Source organism: Pelobates fuscus, chromosome 9 (genome assembly GCF_036172605.1).
Source record: "Pelobates fuscus isolate aPelFus1 chromosome 9, aPelFus1.pri, whole genome shotgun sequence".
NCBI classification, from domain to species: Eukaryota; Metazoa; Chordata; class Amphibia; order Anura; family Pelobatidae; genus Pelobates; species Pelobates fuscus.
The window spans coordinates 140207449-140227512 of NC_086325.1; the positions used below are offsets into that span (position 1 = coordinate 140207449).

Below are 20064 nucleotides of genomic sequence, written 5' to 3' on the forward strand. Positions count from 1 at the left end.
CAATGACCCCACCAATTGAACAATATATAACAAATAACAATTCACTTGAAACACGGCCTACCAAAGAGGCCCCACATCATATTGTTAACTGTAGGGGTGTACCTCAGACACCCCTACACCCACAGGTTCGTCGCCACCGAAGAGCTAGAACCAACCAGTCCTTAATTCCATCAGGCCTACACCTCGGCCTGTCCAGTCCAAACTCTACGCCAAATTCCAATTTCTACTATGCCCTGTTCCGCCACAGCACATGGCTTGACCTCCTTAAGCGCATGTGCGACCCCCACCACACCTAAACAGGGCCTGCTCAATACCTTCGTGGAACCCAAGGTTCAACAAATCGTTCCCCACATCTGACAGGTGTACACCGTCCCTCCTGAAATACCCAGGTAACATGCCCTCCAACTCTCTGTGACGCACCACTACGCCCCCAGAACGTCTAATGAAAACTGACATCATCTTATTCACCTTACCCCTCGATCGAGCTATTGCAGCCGGGTCCCTGGCGTGCCGCCACGCAAAACGTGGCACCATTTCAGACCACACCACCACCACGCCAGGAACCAGCTCCCTCAGCCGATCTACATCCCTTTTCATCCTTCTCACCAATTCCCTTTGTGGAATCCCACCTAGGTCGTTCCCTCCTCCATGAATCAATACCACATCCGGGACCGACCCTCCAACCACTTTCTGAAACAAGAATTTACACAAACTCTGCCAACTTGCCCCCCTGAAACCAAACCAACATAGAGTCACTCGTTCCAAAGGAAAGCCCAGCTGTGATCCGCTTCTGCGAACTGCGGCCCTCTTCTCCGCCCAGTACACATACGAGTGGCCCAGCAACCAAACTTTCAAACCTGAAAAGAGACAAAGTTAGTGGCAGAAAAAGGCAACGTCCCCATCCCCAGATACTTGCACCCTAGCAATTACACCAACATATCAGGCCTTACATACGAGCGGAATCGCACGGACTCCCACCTCCCAATTTGCTTGATCTTCTCGTCCCCCAGACCTAAACGCGCAGCTTCCGTCGCTGCCCCAATGCGAAAGGAGTGCGTCCCAAATTGACTCGGCTCTAAACCCATTCTCTGCAGACCCATTCGAAAAATCCGCAGAAACTGAAATCTCGACAACGCTGAACCATCGGCGTGTAAAAAGAAACAACTCTTACCTTCTGGCCGCACCTCACAGTACCTTTTGCCACTCTGATCCTGGCAACTCATACAGTACCACCGCACGGCCCTTGCCGTACACGTCCGTTTTAGACCGGCGCAGCCATATCTGCACCTGATCAATACCCACGACCACGTCCTTGAACATTAAACCGCCGTTCCCCAACTTGTTGGCACTCACCAGCTCACTAATGCGAAAAGCCCCAAAAAACGCCCAGACAAACGCCCCGGAAAATAGTGTCACTTCGAAAGGGGAATTACACAAATCAATCAACACACTTAACAGGTTTTGCAAAACCGAAAACGACACCGGTCGCCTCGGGTCCGCGAGCTTCTTACCCTTCTTAAAGCCCTTCAAAGCCTGGCGTATTAGAAAATTCTTCGTAATGTCCTCCCCCCGTTGAACTTGAACAAAAACGCCATGGCGGACATGCACCTATCTATCACGGCCGGCGACGCTTGTTTAGCAAACAAGCGACACAGTACCCACAACAGCACGTCCACCCTCTGCCCTTGCGAACTGTCACCCCCTACCTGCTGTACCGCCTCGTCCCATTCTTTCCACACCTTGACATAGCCAGACCACGTGCTCGGCGCAAGAGAATTCTTTATACACTCCCCAAGCATGCGGTCCCGAGCTGCCACATCTCGCCAGGGCAAGCCTGCCCCTGTGCCAAAGCTTCCGGCGCCGCTTCCCGAAATCGTTCCCACTGAAAACGAGAAAGCGCATCAGCTACCACATTCAACATACCAGGGATGTGCCTAGCCCTAAACACCAAATTAGAAGACATACAAAGAAGGACAAAACGCCGCAGCAAACACAAAACAGGGGGGGACGACGCCGACAAACTATTGATCGCCTGTACGACCGCCATGTTATCTGAGTGAAATATAATATGCTTGTTGGATAACACCCGTCCCCACAAACTCACCGCTACCACTACCGGGAATAGCTCCAGAAACGCCAGATTTTTAATCAGCGAGCTTTGCCTCCAGGCCTCCGGCCATGGCTCAGCGCACCAGTGACCCCCCAGGTAAGCCCCAAAGCCTACGCTGCCAGAAGCGTCGGTGTATAAACCAACAACCTCCCCCGATGCCGCCGGCTCTCGAAAAATCACCGTTCCGTTAAAATCCTGCAAGAACCGGTCCCACACCATTAAATCTGCCTTCATATCCGCCGAAACCCTAATGTAATGCGACGGCAGCCGCACCTTACTCGTAGCTTGCGCGAGGCGCCTACAGAAAACCCTCCCCATGGGTATGACCCGGCACGCGAAATTAAGGCTCCCCACCAGCGATTGGAGCCCTCGCAGTGTCACTTTCTTGGCCCTCCCTACCGTGGCCACTAGCTCCCGCAGCCGTGACAATTTGTCCCCCGGTAACCTGCATTCCCATTTACAGGAGTCAATTTCTAAGCCCAAAAAACTAAGGCACGTCGTAGGCCCCACCGTCTTGTCCTCCGCCAAGGGGACCCCTACTTTATGCGCCACCCACTGAAACACGTCCAATATCTGTTTACAGCGGTCCGAATCCCTCGGGCCCACGCAAAGAAAATCATCTAGGTAATGCACCACCGCACCCTCTGCCGATTCCGTCCGCACAACCCACTCCAAGAAGGTACTAAACTTCTCGAAATAGGCGCACGAGATCGAACACCCCATAGGCAGGCACAGATCAACAAAATATTCCCCTTCAAAACAACACCCGAGCAGATGATGGCAGTCCGGGTGTATCGGGAGCAGTCGAAATGCCGCTTCCACATCCACCTTTGCCATCAGTGCACCATGCCCCAGCCTCCGAACCAACTCGACTGCCTTGTCAAATGACGTATAAGAGACGGAGCTAAGAGCCGTGTCGATGTCATCATTCACCGAAGCCCCTTTTGGGTACGATAAATGGTGAATCAACCTGAATTTGCCTGCCTCCTTCTTGGGGACCACGCCCAACGGGGATATTCGCAAATCGGGCAATGGCGGTGCCGAGAACGGCCCTGCCATCCTCCCCAGTTGCACTTCCTTACTTAGCTTGTCCCTCACCACCTCTGGGTGTTCCCGCACTGACTTAAGATTCCCACATAACGTACCAGGTCCCCTAACTACGTAGGGAATAAAGAACCCTTCCCGAAAACCCCGCCACAAGAAAATAGCATCTTCCTTGTTAACGTATCGCCTTAGCCAAGGCAACATCGCGTCTATTTTCACCGGAGACGCTCCCAACGGGAGCTGCGGTGGCTGCCGCCCCTGCGGGCCCGCTTCCCCCGCCAGACTTACCCTTTTTGAAACAACGGTTGACACCGTGGGACCCCCCGCAGCCTGAGCATTCGTGCCGGAACCTGCAATTATTTCCCCATTTGCAATGTCCTTCGTTGAACATCCAACAGAAACCTTTCTTTTGCCCAGCCGACCCGGCCCCTGAGGCCGTGCCGGCTGCCCCAGGAAAGGGCGCCGCCTTCTGGGCCATCATAAGGCGCATCCATAACGGCAGGTCCATTTGGTCCCACCGCATGCTCGCATTCGCTGCCAGCCGCTGACGAAATTGTTCGTCGTACCTCCACCAAGCCAAACCTCCGTAGGTTCGGTACGCGTCGCCTATCCCGTCCAAATAACAAAATAGTTCTGAGCAACGCCCCGGCGCCTTCTCCCCGATTACGCTAGCTAGAATGCAGAAGGCCCTCAACCAATTCCCAAAGGTCTTAGGTATCTTGCGATACCTCCGCCTTTTCTCCTCTTCCTCCTTTTTAGCATCCTTCTTATCCTCCTCCTTCAAGTCTAAAAACTCCTCTAGGGGAAGGAGGGAAAATATCTCCACAAACTCACCTTTCCATATCTTCTCCTTCACTTCCATTTTTAAATGACATCCGAGGGGGCCCGCGAAGGACACGTGCACATTCTGCCGCGCCGCATCCGGGACATCACCTACCTCCCGCTCTTCGCCCCCTCCTTCCAACCCAGACAAATCAGCCCCGGCTCCGGACTCACCTCCGCCATGCACGGACAGCTGTGTAACCCCGAGCCCTGTAGCTATGTCCCGGCTACTCTCACGTGCCCACACCTTCCCGAACTGCGCAGGCGACCCCTCTTTCCCAGACCAAGAATCTAAGAATGTTCTTAAATCATTTAACAACTGTCCTGGGTGTCGTGTGTGTGAGAACTCACCACTCGAACCTCTGGCCGTAACTGGCTGCAGAGGCGCTGTCCTTCCGTCCACCTTTTCAGGCACCGGAGAATCCCGTTGTCGCCGACTCCCATCTGCCTGGACTCGCCTCGAGACCGTAGGGGTATTGCTCCGAGACCTGTAGGGAGAAGGAAATCTGGGTAGTCTGTCCTGAACCTTCCTCACCCGCCTTTCCTCCCTACGTTCCTCCCAATCCTCCTCCGCAACGCTGCGTCTCGCAGGGCGACTGCCCTCACGAGATGATCCCCTCCACCGATCACTGAGCCTCTCTCCCGGCGAACCCGATCTTCTCCGCTGACTCCTCCTCATGCTATCCCTGGAATCACGCCTCCTGCAACATGAGCCTGCTAAGCTGCACCCGCTCCGCGCAGGTGATCCTTCCCTGCTCCCTGAACTCCTTGCTCTGCTCTTCGAAACGCTGCGCCTGACGCCAGAGAAGCGTCGTTCTGCTCTCCACTCACTCCCTGAGGCCTCCCTGTCATGAAGCTGACCCTGGGAGCGGCCAGATGGGCCCTCCCGCCTACCGCTGACATCCCTAACCAGCTTAACAGTTTGAGCACCCTGTCCCTCAACTGTCAGTGCCGAGCCTGGCCTCTCCTCGGCCGTCTGCCCCATGTCCGATTCATCTCCGCTATCCTGGCAGCCTGCCGTGTGCCCAGACCTACTCGCTTCTTGTGAGGTCCCCTTGTCCCTGCCTCTGTCTCCCTGACCTGCCTCAGCCTGCGACGTCCCTGCCCTCACACTGCTGTCCTGGCCTCCCCCCACAGCTTGAGGGGCCGTCATACATCCGCCATCACCATCACACCCCTGCCCCCCAGCATTCGCACTAGTGGCTGACTCACCGGGATGTGTCCGCTTTGTGCCGCCGCTCACATGTCTCCCAGCCAGCCTGGCCTCCGTCCCGGCCGTCTTCCGAGATCCGCCCGGACCGTTCCTCCTGCCAGCCGCGGAACCGCGTGGCTTAGATCCATCCGCCACCATGCGCTGCGCGGCCGTCCTCGCCAGGCCGCTGCCGCGCCCACCGGAGCGAGCCGTGCGCCTGCCTGGCTCTGTTGACCGGGGCTCACCCAGACCGTCGGTCACCCCACTTCCCGCTGAAGGGCTCCTCCGCCGCCGCGCTGCAGGCCCAGCGCCCGGGCTCAAACGCTGAGGTGGTCTCGTCCTCCTTGCCGGTCGACGGGCCGGTACCGCAGGAGCAGGCCCGGCAGTCCCCAACTGCTGATGAAGCCAATCCAGTCCTCTGTCCTTCACCGCTGCCCGAACACCATCCAGAATCTCATCTAGCGACGCCATAATCCTGCAGAAACGACAAAGAAAAAGAACCTCGCCGACCTGACACAATTTACAGGTAAGAAAGGCTCTGATTAAAATGGCCCCTATTCTAAAATGGCTGTTCTTTATACTCCCTGTCTCCGCCCCCAAGCTCCATTAAACTAATCCAACCCCCAAACACTAGCACCTGCCCACTTCCTGGCTCTGTCAAGGCCCACTCCTCCTACTGCGTTGTTCCATGGGCTTCATGCTGTGCTGTTGCTCGGTGTGAATCCGGGCTGTGAGTGCATTGTGTGACCTTCGTGAGTCAGATTTTAGCTACCAGTTTAGTCGCCATGGCACTTTTGTGTATCTAGTGCATGGCCTAACAAGAGTTTGTCCCACATCTGGCAGGTAATCATAGAATGAGGGAGAGGGAACAAAGGGGAGTTAAAATCACCCAAACTTAGAACTTTGATCTGGGATTCCTGGGTATTATATTGGAGGTTGAGCAGGGGAGTGTGCTCATTGCGTTTATAGACTTGTGTATTATGGTTGTGGCTGTTGGGCCAGGCCTGCTGTGGGTGTCCCTCGGTGCGTGAGCCAATCATGCCACAGCACCTCATGCTGCTGCACTTTCCCATTCATCTTTAGAGCCATACGCTCATATAAACAGACATTGTCTAGTCTCTTTGAGATCTCCTCCAGGGAGGGGTTCAATTTATTCTTCCAATGAAAGGCTACAGCCATCTTAGTGACAGTTAGTAGGTTTACGATCAGGGGCGTGTGGTTTTTCTGATATAAAGTGGGCAAAATGTGTAACAGATATCCCTCGGGTGACAGTGGAAGGGAAGTGTGGGTTAGCCTGCCGATCAAAGCTTGCAAGCCTAACCAGAGCGGTTTAATATCTTGGCATTCCCAAAAGACATGCAGTAGGGTACCCTGGGCGTTTTCGCATCTCCAACAAATCTTGGCCAATCTCATAGGTACCAAGTACCATCACATTATGATTTTACTATATGCTTCCCACATGGAGAGGCTGCTTGATGCTTTCTTGGTAATGGAAATGGCATTGTGCCATTGTTGTAGAGTGAGGTCCCTTCCTATATCTCTCTCCCACTGTGTCATATACTGGATCTTGTGTGGGGTAGCATCTTCCCACAGGGCGTTATAACAGAGTGAGAGGGGCTTGACAGTGCGGGAGGTCAGCAGGTATTGTGGGCTGTGGGTTGTGAGCTTTTGTGTAGTCCCAACCCTCTGTTTTTTGGTCTGTAGAATGTTTTTGACCCTCAGGTATAGGAATAGGTCTCTAGGGGAGAGGGAGAATTCTTCACGCAGAGTCGGGAATGGTTTCAGCGTGTCTCCCGTGAACAGGTTGTCTACCCTCATGATGCCCTTCGCCTGCCATCCGTGGGTGTCTAGGTCGAGAGAATGGGCTTGCAGTGCTGTTATTGGGGCAAGCCTGATTAGTTCCCTAGGGTCCATTATGGTTGAGGCCCATGTCCTCCATGCCTGCAGTAATGTTTTTGTACATTGTAAGATCGGCCTTTTAATAATAGTCGGGGCGCCCACCCACATAGCCCGAGTTAGTTGTGTCGGGTATATACAGGCATCCTTAAAGGAGAGCCAGATAGGGGTAGGTGCTGCTGCGGAAGCCCTGAGTAGTCTTAGTCCCTAAGCCAACAAGGAGGCTCGGTAATAGAGCCTGACGCCCTTGGAACTTCTTAAAGATACATCTGTGTTATCTCAATTTCTGCTAGACCTCCATACTGAGGGAGATGTGGAAAGGAGAGGTAGTAAGACGAACAAGCAGAGGGTCACCCGAAAATTTTTTTTTATATTAATGATGGATCCCTCTATCATATTTCCCAAAGGCTTAGCGACAACATGTTCATATTTAGCAATAGTCCCCCTCAGTCAGTCTGAAACATTGCTTCCAAAGACTAGTGTAGTCTATCCTGGGACCACTAGGTGTCAGTGATATATCAGAAATAGGTGCAGGTTAGCTAGCGTGTATTGCTAAATGGAAATGGAAAGATTTGGCAAGTTTACTGCATTGGGGGCTCAGCTTGCTAGCTGTTTAACTTATCTTTTATCTTTGGCAAATAAAAGGGGTTAATAAACATGTCTAGGTCTTTGGGACCCCCACAATGAATTGTCCCACAATAGGAAAATAGTAAAGCTTCAACACAAGCACTTCTCTCTTCTCTCTTAAAAAGGGGGTGCAGAACACACAATATGTCTGATACGGTTAAGATATAGAACTGATTAGAACTCCTTGGAGGCAAACATAACAGCACACATTGAGTGACTTTATTAACTGAACAAGCTATTGAAGACAATTGACGAGGAACAGTTTTCGGGTGATTTTTCTTCATGACATATAATAAATTAACCAAGATACTCCTTAATAAGGCCTGTCTGAATAATGATAGAGATTTGCTGAAATTAAGCCAGACATTCTGGAGACATCACTAGGCTTGTGCACAAATCAATTCCACCAGCACTGAACAATGCCTGTTAATACATCATACTTCCCGAGTGGCCCTATTTTGGGCTCAAATCCCTATGTCTCTCTTTTCAATCCCAATGTACTGCTTTTGTAGGAGATCCATGTTGTTGGTGTGTATGAGTGTAGTGTATACCAGAGGTCCATAGCAATAATACTCACAGTAATGTGTCTTTAAACTAAAATAAATGGGTTTAGAAATCCGTCTGTTCAAATAAGATACCGTACATTGTTTTTGTGCTAAATTACATTTTAGCTGCATAAATTATTAGCAAGTCATCTAAAATTTTTGAGAACAGTTCCGTCCCTGGTCCCATCCACGCTCCCACCCCTGAAATGAAAACATCCATTTAAAATTTTGGGAGGTATGTTACATGGACGAACAAATCTTTGTTAATCAAATCCAAATGCTTTAATTTGTTGGTCCATAGATTGACAGGCATGTGATTATACCAGGACAGCTGATAGGGATTGGAGCACAAGTCTAGAAATGCTCGTTAGACAAAAACAGTTAAAGAGGAACCGTAGTCAAGTTTTAAAATCTTTCAGATTTGACCTACAAATTTCGACCTACATTCTCAATTTAGTGGATAGCCCTAAATGTGTTTTTTTATTTTTATTTATTTTTTCAATTTTTTTGGACAAAACCAATCTATTTAAAGGATCACTATAGTGTCAGTAAAACAAACTTGTAAAGTGTCAGTAAAACAAGCCTTGGGTGATCCCCACCCTCAGGGCCCCCCTCCCTTGGCGCTAAAAGGGTTAAAACCCCTTCAGTTACTTACTTTAATCCAGCGCTGGGCTCCCACGGCGCTGGTGACCTCTGCTCCCACTCAGACATCGGCTCCCGTGAGGAGCGGAATGCGCAGGCGCGGCAAGAGCCGCGCGCACATTCAAACAGTCCAAAGGAAAGCTTTTCTCAATGCTTTCGTATGGACGTTCTGCACGCTGAATGCAATTTTCGCATCCAGCGTCACAGAAGCGCCTCTAGCGGCTGTCAGGAAGACAGCCACTAGAGGCTGGATTAACCCTGCAATGTAAACATAGCAGTTTCCCTGAAACTGCTATGTTTACATCTGAAGGGTTAAAACCTGGGGGACCTGGTACCCAGACCACTTCATTGAGCTGAAGTGGTCTTGGTGACTATAATGTCCTTTTATATTCCAAATAACTGTTATAGCAGATAATAACTCAAATCAGCAAGGTACACATAAGACATGTTCACTCTAAGCAGATTTTTGCTAGTGACTTAGTAAAGTAACAGTTAAGAATGGAATTTGTATGACAAGCACATCTTTCAGTTTGCATTGAAAGTGCTGGGTGTGTGGTTGTTATAAATATCCCATTCAGAACTATTTCAGTGTTGGAACACTCATAAAGTGAACAATGCATACAAAATCAGCATTATATCTAAAGTTAGGAGCAGGAGAATGTCTCAGTTGGGTGTATATATAACAACACTGAAGGAAAACAAAAGAAAGTGTGATTAGAAATGTACATAACCCATGGTTACTATAGACACACTTTTAAACCTTGTATTAAGAGACATCGGACAGCTGACCAGAAGGTTAAATAGAAATGTGTCTCATAAAAAAGCCAGGGAACTAAACTTAGATGCACTATCACGTTTTACATTGTATTCTTGTGATTTTGTTTTGGTGGATTTCCAGTGAGTTTGTTCTAATACTTACATATTGATTTCAGTAGGTAGTTATCTTGTTTGTCATAGACAAGTCAACGTGGACTTTAATGGCAAGTGAAACCCCAAACTTGTTAATTTGTTGTGTTTTGAAGTGACCCAAGATGACAAAAGTATCGAAAAAATGAAGAAAATCAATCATACTTTATGTTTATATTTAACCTACCAAAGGAAGCATTTTACTAACTTGTGTGAGGTAGCTAGACTGGACCAAAATATTGTCACATAATTAACATCAACACTAGAGGAGAACAATTTAGGGGAAATTAAAAAAATCCTAACAAAAATCAAATGTACCTTGAATTTTACCCTGAACTAAGAGAAACTGGTGGCTGTCTGAACATCTGGGTGTTACAGAATTCCAAATCTGGACAGTAGTAAATGAGAAGGCTTTATCATCCAGAGTAATGTGGATAAATGTAGGCCCATGGAGGGGTGCTGACGATGGTATCTGGTAGGAGAGTCACTCTGTCTGATACGATAATCACAATCAAAACCTCACTGGAAACCAATGCAATTTGTAGAGTGATGGTGTGTATCCATTGACTGTGTTAGGGGGGATCTTTGGGGGCTAAAGCCCTGGATGGGGATCCCAACAGCTGGTGGAGTGGAGAGGCAAATGAGTATTAGAGTTTTTTTTTTCTTTTTCATTATAAATCAGGCAGCTGCTACGTATTATACAATGGGAGATTAGAAGTATAGGGGGTGTGGGTGATGCCCTCCAGGTGACTGTAAGGAAGCAGTGCTAGGGTACCGAACATGAATGCACATCACTCTATGAGTTAGGTACCATGGCTATGCTTTCATTGTGATCTCAGAGCATCAGCAGCACACTATTCATTGTTAGAGAGGAGGGGACATAACCTACAAAGGTGCGGATAAGTCATGACATATCTTTCTCTGTCAGTGCAGTGGGTCATCAAGTTGTCCTTCAAGTTTAAGTTCTGGGTTTTTCGGGAACCTGGTACCCCCCTCAGTATAACTGTAACATGCGGGGACTGCCTGGGCAACATAGTTGCTCCACCTGAAGCAGTTTATTCACATCTACAAAGGTAGTGCTGTATAACCAACTTTTAGGTTTATTAAGCTTAATTTACCAGTGATTGCAGGTCTGGTCATGACAAAAATGTGCAGTCCTCATTGCAACAATGTTTTAGTAATTTAATAGAAGCTGAGACATGGACACTCATCTCAAATGCACATGTCAGGCTCCTGTCTAACATTTTCATATATTTTTTTTACCACTGACAAGGCTGTTGGTAGGAGAGGATCGGGCAGGTTCTTCCACATATCCAGATAAAGTTTGAGGCCTACATTCAGGATGTCCGTCTTCTCCTGATCATTTGGCAATGTCTGTGGTTGTCAGATCATTAGAGAAGAAACCGTACATCTGACCGTCACCAATTCTACTACTGTATCTATGGAAATCCAATCCATAAGTTCTTCTAAGGATTTGACCTATTCATTAAAAAATAGCTGTGGAAACAAAAAGCTTTGGGGCACTCCATTGCTGAGAGATCAGTTGCTGAATCGAACAAACCAATCATCATCTCCAATGTGTCTTCCAGCACAGAAGATGAGATCTTTTCAAATCTTGGTCTCTTACACCATGCTAGGTCTATAGCCGACTTTGTAATATACCATGGTCATTGGTCAAAGGCAGTTGAAAGAAGGATCATGTGACAAAGTGCCCTTTGCCACTTGTGCTTGGAGAGGCCTGCTTGCCAGCCTCTTGCCTTGTGATTATGGCCCCTGTGTTAAAACCTTGTTTTCCCCTTGTAAAAAGACTTGTTCGTGTCTCTTTGCTATGTGGTTCGGTAAATGGAATTTACCGAACAAACTACCGAACACCCGGACCACCTGTATGTGGAGTGTGCGGCCAATTTACCCCCCAGGCTGGTGGTTAACCGCAAGCAAATTGTTGAACGGCTGGGTGGTCGCTGTTCGTATAGTCGAACACGTGGCAGCGGCCATCTTGTTTAGTCGAATGCACCCAGTGGTGGTCGTCGGTCGGTCAAATAGGACTTCCATCTATCTTTTGAACCAATTCAGATGATTTTTAAATATGTTTGTTCACAGATTATGCCGGTTCAGAAAATGTAACTCTTGTGGAAATTGCATGTATAGTTTGGAAGTTATGAATATTGTATAAAACTCTATATTTTCCTGCCTGTGATAATTAAGTTAGTCCATTGTGTTCAGTAATTATATCACAGGCAGAGGGGAGGGATTGTGTGCAGTATTTGGGAGTGTTTAAATGTACAAGTCTGTCCTGATTGGTTTTTACAACTTTGTGTCCTGTGTACCACAAGGTCCACGTGGGTGGTAACCTTGTGGGAAAACTTGTATATAAGTGCCAATAAACCCTCAGACTGCTGAGTTCCTGTTTTACCCTCAACATAGAGCCTTGTCTATACGCTGTATACTCCCCTGGCTATAATCACTAAGCTCTTTTAAGAGCTTGTGCCTGCTTCGCTCTCTGAAGTAAGAGAGGTTCACCCACTGGAGCCTGGAGCTTTGTCGTAGGTCCAGGGTGGGTAGGAGACGGTGAGACCCCAACCAAGCTGCAGCGGTATGTGGGGTCTGCAGTGCTTATGGTGTCAAGTGGAGTGCTTGGAGCCAAGTGGAGTGCTTGGAGCCCTCAGGAAGCACTAGGAGCATTCATCAACGGAGGTGCCCAGTCGGGGTGCCAGGTGATCCGTTACAGATCATATGTGCCATAGAACAGGTCATTCTTAGTCCCATGATGTGGACTTGGTTATATCATTAAAATAAATAAATCAAGACAACTTCCTAGAACGATTGTGACCACTTTTCCAGAACCTAAATAAGGGTGGTACCTGGATAGTACACCAACATGTTACTCCTGTTGTTTCAAGAAAGGATGCACATATACATCCCTTTATAATTGAAGAGTCCATGACTTTTACCAACAGTGAGACCATTGGACCCGCTGGTTCTATGAGAAGCCAGGAGGATGGGGCGGTACATACCGTAGGTAGTTTATTCCATATGAAATATAGTGCATTTCTTAATGTATCAAAAAAAAAAAAACTAGTAAGGCAAGCAATATGTTGGAGTCAAGAGAAGTATGGAAAAACCAGGTGGGATGATCAGCGCCCTCATGTGGTGAATCTTGTGGGAGAATAACAGTTGGAATTCCTGTCATTGCTCAGCAGAAGGAATTGCGTCAACAGCAGGGCAGCCTTGGTGTAATAGTCTGTGGAACATCCTGAAGAGTTCCGTGGAGGGTTGTTTTTCATGTCAATCTTTGAAGCAACAATAATGTTTTTTTTTTTCTTCTTAGCATTGAAAAAAAAAAGATAAAAAACAACACGAACATAACTGAAAACAGAACCATTTATAAACTATATATATATATATAACAAAATAAATTGTTCTTTTTAATTTCTGAATTTCTGTTATCAGAAATATAACTGATATATGATTAAATAACTTTGTCATTAAAGGGACACTATCTGCACCCAGACCACGTCAGCTCATTGAAGTGGTCTGGGTGCTGTGTCCCTTTTGCACTTAGTGCTGCAATGTTAAACATTGTAGTTCCAGAGAAATGGCAATGTTTACATTGCAGCACTAAGTCTGCCTCCAGTGGCTGCCTCCCCGACGTCCTCACGCTATGCTTTGGATCTGCTGCGCTTTTGTTTTAGCGGCCGCTTGTCGCTGGACGTTGGAGGAGGCGGAGAGTCAACCCAGCGCCGAGGGACATGGGCATTGGGGTAAGGTAAGTAAATAAAGGGTTTTTAACCCTTTATTTAACGCTGGGGGAAGAGGGGAGCGAGGGAGGGGGAGGCAGAGGCAACGGTAGTGCCAAATATACAGCTTTGTATTCCTGGCACTATAGTATCCCTTTAAACCCATTTAAAAAAATGAGAGAAGAAGAAAGGATTCAAATATTATTATATGAATAGTGTCATAAACAATAAAGATCACAAAAGGTCAAGAATTTTGAAGCACAGCCATATGTCAAAGCAAAAAGACAGGAGTATGGAGCCATTCCATAATCCAGGAAATGTGATAACGTAAGACACTATGGAACCATCAGCCAACACTAGCACATACGGCTAGACGTGTGTAGCAAGTTATTCCATCTTATCTCCCTCCTGGGGCATGTGCACCATGATACCAGAAACAAAGACAGTTATGAAGCGTCTTTAATTGCGATTATTCTTGACGCCTTGCTGTAGCAAATGCAGAATGGTGAGAAGGACTGTGTCACGCCAAATATATGACAGATTTCGCTTTCACTGTGCTCACAAAATTTTATCTTTACATTGTTTGAGCTAAACAGCTAGAAAAAGTAAAATCAAAAGGGTTTCTTTCAGAAAACGGCGAATTCTAGCGGGTTGTAAAGTGAATTGGAAAATGTATGCGAAAATAGCTGCTTTGGTAAAATTCTCCAACCCAGATTTAGGGAATATCAATTATTAAGGCAAAATAGATAGTTGAACTGTAAAAATTTTTGTAGCTTTTTATTTCTTCAAATTTTACATTTGCGAGACCGTTTTGTCTGAGTCTCCATCAGAGGTGACAGTCAGTACTCCTATAAAGGGGTTGAGCAATGGGGCACAACGTGGAACACACCGCATTTCGGTACTCTAACAGACAGCGCCCCCTAATGGACCGCACTGTCTGCCTGCCTCTCCTGTGATGTCAGATAACATCCTCCCAGCGCTGGTGGAAACCGTGCTGGGGGTTTGCAGAGGAGCCAGGAGTTTGCAGCCCTGTGTGTATGTGCTGGCTGTATGTGACATGTGTGTGCTGCCTCTCTGTGATGCCTCTCTGTAATGTGTGTGGTATGTGCTGGTTGTATGCAACGTGTGTGGAGTGTGCTGCTGTATGTAACTTTTCATTGAATATGAGGGTAAATACAAGTTTGGACCACCTTGATGATTAGTGCCCAATAAAAAACGAACATTATTGCTATTTTTTGGAATAAAGCACCATTTAGTGGTCCTCAACAACACAGCAACATTCAGATGCTTTTTTGATTGAAGCCAATGAGAACATCCAGCATTGAAGATTTGCAGTCTTTTCCAGCCTGTTGTTATCCCAGAGAGAGGTGAAAGCCTGAGACTTGGAAGAAGCAGTAGTTGGATGACCCTGAAGCCTTAGTTATTTTGTTATTTGGGAACTGTAGTAGTTCCTGCTGACTCTATGCAGTCTCTGTGGTGCTGCTGGAACAGAAAAATATCTTCACAGCCATTGGGGGTCTCCACGCTGCTGCCCACCTTTGTACCATTGGGAATTAGAAAGGTTCAACGCCAAACTTTCCCTCAATTACAGTAAAAAGTATTTTAAGATGGTACAAAATTGACAGCCAAGCTGCACGAAACTGTAGAATTATTATACGATTTAGGATCCTTGGGTCCTAAATGATTCCGAAATCCCTCTGGACCGTTCTTGAGTCACATGCTAGAATGAGGTTTCCCAAGGATTCAACTCCTCAAGAATCAGACCCTCGTTCTCCTTTTTTTTTTTTTTTTCTTCCTTATCCTTTCTTTTTTTTGTAATTCTGTTTTATTGAGTGTGTGCCAACCATAGGCAGAAAAGCATAGTACATAACACAAACAGAGGACATGCTTATTCGACAGTCGAAATTCAGTAGTATAGTCAGTTGTGCAGCATGTGAACCCTATTGCAGCAAAACACGTAGTCTGGTCTGGATGATGTTTGGATGATAAATACCAGTAATAAATAAATAAATGGCCGGTCTTTACTTCTCTGCATTAAAAATTAAAATAAAGAATTTAAAAAAAAAAAAGAGAGAGAAAATGGTCTCTGCAAAAATCAAATTCTAGAAAGAAGTGGGAATGAGAAGAAAAACAATATGGGACAGGGAGATGTAGGAACTCGTAAGAACTTGTAGAGTTAGGGGAAATGCAGTATGAAGTATGGAAGAATAGCAATGGGATACCCTGAAAAGGTTTAGATAGAGGAACGGTGGAGAGAAAGCCCCAAAGGTGGAGAGCCGAGTCCATAAACCTCTGTATTATGGGCAGAGTGGAACCAGAGCCTTCTTCTGTATTCACAACTGACCACATAAACACATAGCAGGTGATATTTTGGTGCAAAATGTGAAATTCTTCTAAAATTCACGTTACATTCCTAACAATTCACACCTCAGTGAATAACCATGTCTAAATTCACAATAGGTCTCACTTTAGTGGATAACCCTAGGAGTTGTGTGCACAACTGCAAAATAATTCAAGTGCACTAGAAATAAATAAATGGGTCTTCATAATATACCCAGTGGGTAAGTAGCATGGGGTGAGATAATAAAATGTTGCTGTGTTTTATTGATCTCGTAATTGATCCATCAGACATTTTGACTTAGAAGATTTCACTATGAACAGTCAGATGAGGAATCAAAATACAAAACTGGGGTGGTGAACTTTGACCCTGCCCAACTATTGTTGTCCTACAACACGCACAATCCATTTGGATGGAAGAGAATTATGGACATTGTAGTCCAAAAGCTGCTGTGTACCAATGTTTGACAACTCCAGTAAGGAGAAGATCTAGACAACAACTAAAGCAACATTGAAATCCAATTCTTAAGCTCTACCTATCCCTTAGATCGCAGTTGCATCACATAGAGTACCACTGCAGATAGCATGGGCGCTCACGTTACCCTGGTAACATGGTACACACATTTATACAAATCCCAATCCACTGCATAATTTGCTTTTTGTGTAATGTTGATTATATGGTGTTTATTCTAGCAACTATAATTTGGATTTCTGTATGTTATCTATATTTTGTCGTTAGAGGTTTAAAATTTTGTAATTAATATAAAGAATCTGTCAAATAATATTTGGTGAGTACAGCTACAGTGCCTTGCAAAAGTATTCACCCTCGTGGCATTTTTCGTGTTTTGTTGCCACTCAACCTGGAATTAACATGGCTTGTTTGAGGATTTGCAACATTTAATTTACAGAACATGCCCACATTTTTGAAGATGTTTTTTTTTTTTTATTGTGAAGCAAACAACAAATATGACAAAATAACAGAAAAAGTCAATGTGCATAACTATTCACCCCCTGAAGTCAAAACTGTATAGAGCCACCTTTTGCGGAAATCACAGCTCCAAGTATGCTTTGGATAAGTCTCTATGAACTTGCCACAACCTACCACTGGGATTTTTGCCCATTCCTCCTTGCAAAACTGCTCCAGCTCCTTCAAGTTGGATGGTTTGCGCTTGTGAACAGCAATCTTTAAGTCTGACTTCAAGGCTTCATAACAAAGGGGGTGAATACATACGCACATGCCAATTTTCTGTATTCTATTTCTAAAAAATAGTTTTATGTATATATTTTTCTCATTTCACTTCACCAACTTAGACTATTGTGTTCTGACCCATCACATAAAATTCAGATTAATAAAACATTGAACTTAAGGCTGTAATGTAACAAAATAGGTAAAAAGTGAAGTGGGGGGTGGGGGGGCACTGTATATGGTATGCTATTTTCATCTAGTAGTTCAATAGGTGAATTGTTGGCGTTATTTTATAGGCAGGTGAAGGTACGTAATGTTGTATCTTCAATATCTGACATATAAATAAATCAAGAGCAGCATAAGGTGAAAAGAACGAAAAGTAAAGTGTATTCTTTTTCTCTTCTACAGATTAACGCAGAGGGCAGTGTGGATGACGTCTTCGCGCAAGTCAGCGGAGCACTAGACGCCCTTAAATGATGAGACAAGAAAACCAACAACATTTGCCTTATTTAAGTCCATATACACCCAACCTTGTCCAACCATCCAAAAGAACCCCAATTTCAATAATGCTCATTAAACTGATGTGAAACACCAATGCTTTATGTCTCTCCTAATCTCATTCCTGTCTGCCTATGACTGGGCTCTGACGTCACTCCATCCTTCAAAAAACGCTAAAGAATTTATCCTCCATCCTGGAGGAAGGTGCAAGTTTAACCCTGATCCCCCTCTGTCTCTCCCGAGAGTACCGATATCCTCGCTCTCTTCCTGTTTTCTTGAACAGTAAACTATTTTCAAGGAAACATTCAAGGTCTCATATCTTGGCTCCTGACGTGTCCTCTTATTATTTTTTTTATTTTTTTCCTCCCCCTAATCTGAAGACATTCCTTTCTAGAACAGGAAAATCTCTTTTGAAGAATGTGTCACTCGGAGACCAAGAGTGGTCCGTTTATTTGTTCGCGTGGCTTTAGTCAAAATGACAGGATCATAAGATCCTTGATGCTCTTGGTCGAGGGGTTAACCTTGAAGCACACAGTTTGATATTTCCTCCAGAGTTTATTGTGTATCCTTGCAAAAAGCTGCAAGGCCACCTTTGACCTTGATATGAAGAAACAGGGTGTAGGGACTGGTAGAAAGGAAGACGAATAGGCGGGAATCTGCATTATCTTTTGAGACATTTCCAGTATGGAACAACTTGCCACATATTTGCAGCAGAGAGTGCTATTGAAAATCAGTTAAAAAGCAAAACTCATTCTGCTTCATTTCCAGTTGACTGCAATTCTGGCAGCAACAAACGTTAATAAACTGAGATTATTTTGACCTAATTATGGGCTACAAACAATTCTTGTTTCTTCCAGCACACAGACCTTGATGCCCATCTGCCATCAAACCCAACGTGTAAAAGCTTTATTTGTTCAAGAATCTCCAGCATTTTAACTCATGCAAGATGTTCCCTGGTCAATAAATGAAACACTAAGAAGAGCTGGGTATTCAATACTGTTACTGTTCCTAACTAAACTATATCATTTCCTATTCAGCTAATTTGGTCTACAGTGCTTTGTCAATTTTCCGTATAGTGAATAATCCAGTCTATGTTTTGGTTTATTATTTAACTTCGGAAATTAGGATCCCATCAGAAATGGAGAGACAAGGTACCTCAAGGCCAGAATTTAAAAATAGACCCTTATGAATTCCATACAATGCTGCTTAACTTTCACCTAGCAGTGGTTCTGGTTCAGTAGGCGTTAGATTTGTTGTATGTGTTGTCTCACAATGTTTATGGCAGACCATTGCTCGACATGGGTCACCAAAACCCTGGTGATCACAGGAGTTATGCTCAGAAGCAGCCAATGGTATGAGATGTTGAAATAGTACTGAAACAGTTGGTTGTCTCTGAGAATTGGAGGCACAACAAATACACCATTTGTCTCTCTGTATGTAACTTGTCAACTAACAAGGAAGTCATTCTAATACAGCCCCACAGAATGTATTTTCATACGTGTCCACAGAATGTCCATAATTATTTTTGGCATTTATAGTGACAACTTATTCCTCAACGCTTTACAATCAATGGTTCAAGTGTGGAATAAGTACCCAACGGAAGTTACAGAAAGGAACATGGCACAATATATAGGTGTGGGCCCTGGGATTTTTTTTTTATATATTCTTTATTTGTGTTTGAGTGGTAGACAGTGACATATACAGTGGCTTACAAAAAAAAACATAAGCAGTAGTTTGACCATGATAGAATCAGCATTGGTAACATTGGTGAGACATAGGTTCCGCTAGGTATTCCAGGAATATACAGTTATTCATGGAGGAGGAAGTTCTTGAATAAAGTGTGTCACGGTGGGTGCGAGCCTATTTGGGGCCATGTGCATGGCGGTTGTTAGCCATCGACTGGGGTGCCCTATCCTCGTCTGTGGTAAACCACCTGCAGTCCCAGTTCCATGTGTCCACCTACTGTCATCTTGGGTCATAAGTTGCCTGTATGATGTCCACCTCTCAAGAATTTTATCGGTCAGGTGATGACCTGTCTGAGTAAAGAAGAAGGAAGGGTTAGGAATAGGAGGGGGTAGGAAAGGGGGGTTCAGCACAGAGCTGGATAGGGGGCCCTGGGATTTGTAATGAGTCAACTTACCTATTAACAAGCTTGCAACCTGTAAACCACATAGCTGACTTAACATGTGGTGAGAACTCGTAATAAACTGTTCTCCCAAGACCCACCAGCAAATCACACACCAATTTACAGATACCGTGTAGGATACTCTGTGAAAGATTTGGTGAGCAGGCTGATGTAATGTCCCATATCTTCAACAGTACTAAGGTTAGTGCAATTCTAAATATAAATATAGATGACATGAATGCTGAGTGACAAAGTAAATCAGGCACAGAAAAAACGATTCCGTGAAGTTTAAAATTTTGCAATCCTGTGTACACGCTGCTCGTTTAAAAAGAGGCGATGGAATCTGAATTTAATTTCAGTTACCCACTAAAAATAAAAAAAAATGTATTGTAAACTC

At 45.5% G+C, this 20064-nt stretch overlaps 1 protein-coding gene across 1 annotated transcript in view; it reads left to right on the forward strand.

Moving 5' to 3' along the window:
* AK1 (adenylate kinase 1) overlaps nt 1-17639 on the forward strand; it is a 55494-nt gene extending 37855 nt beyond the window's left edge. The window contains exon 7 of the mRNA XM_063432580.1: nt 17453-17639. Coding sequence (XP_063288650.1) covers nt 17453-17521 — 69 coding nt within the window. The 3' untranslated portion in view covers nt 17522-17639. The remainder of the gene's footprint in view (nt 1-17452) is intronic.
* Nucleotides 17640-20064: the final 2425 nt, after the last annotated feature.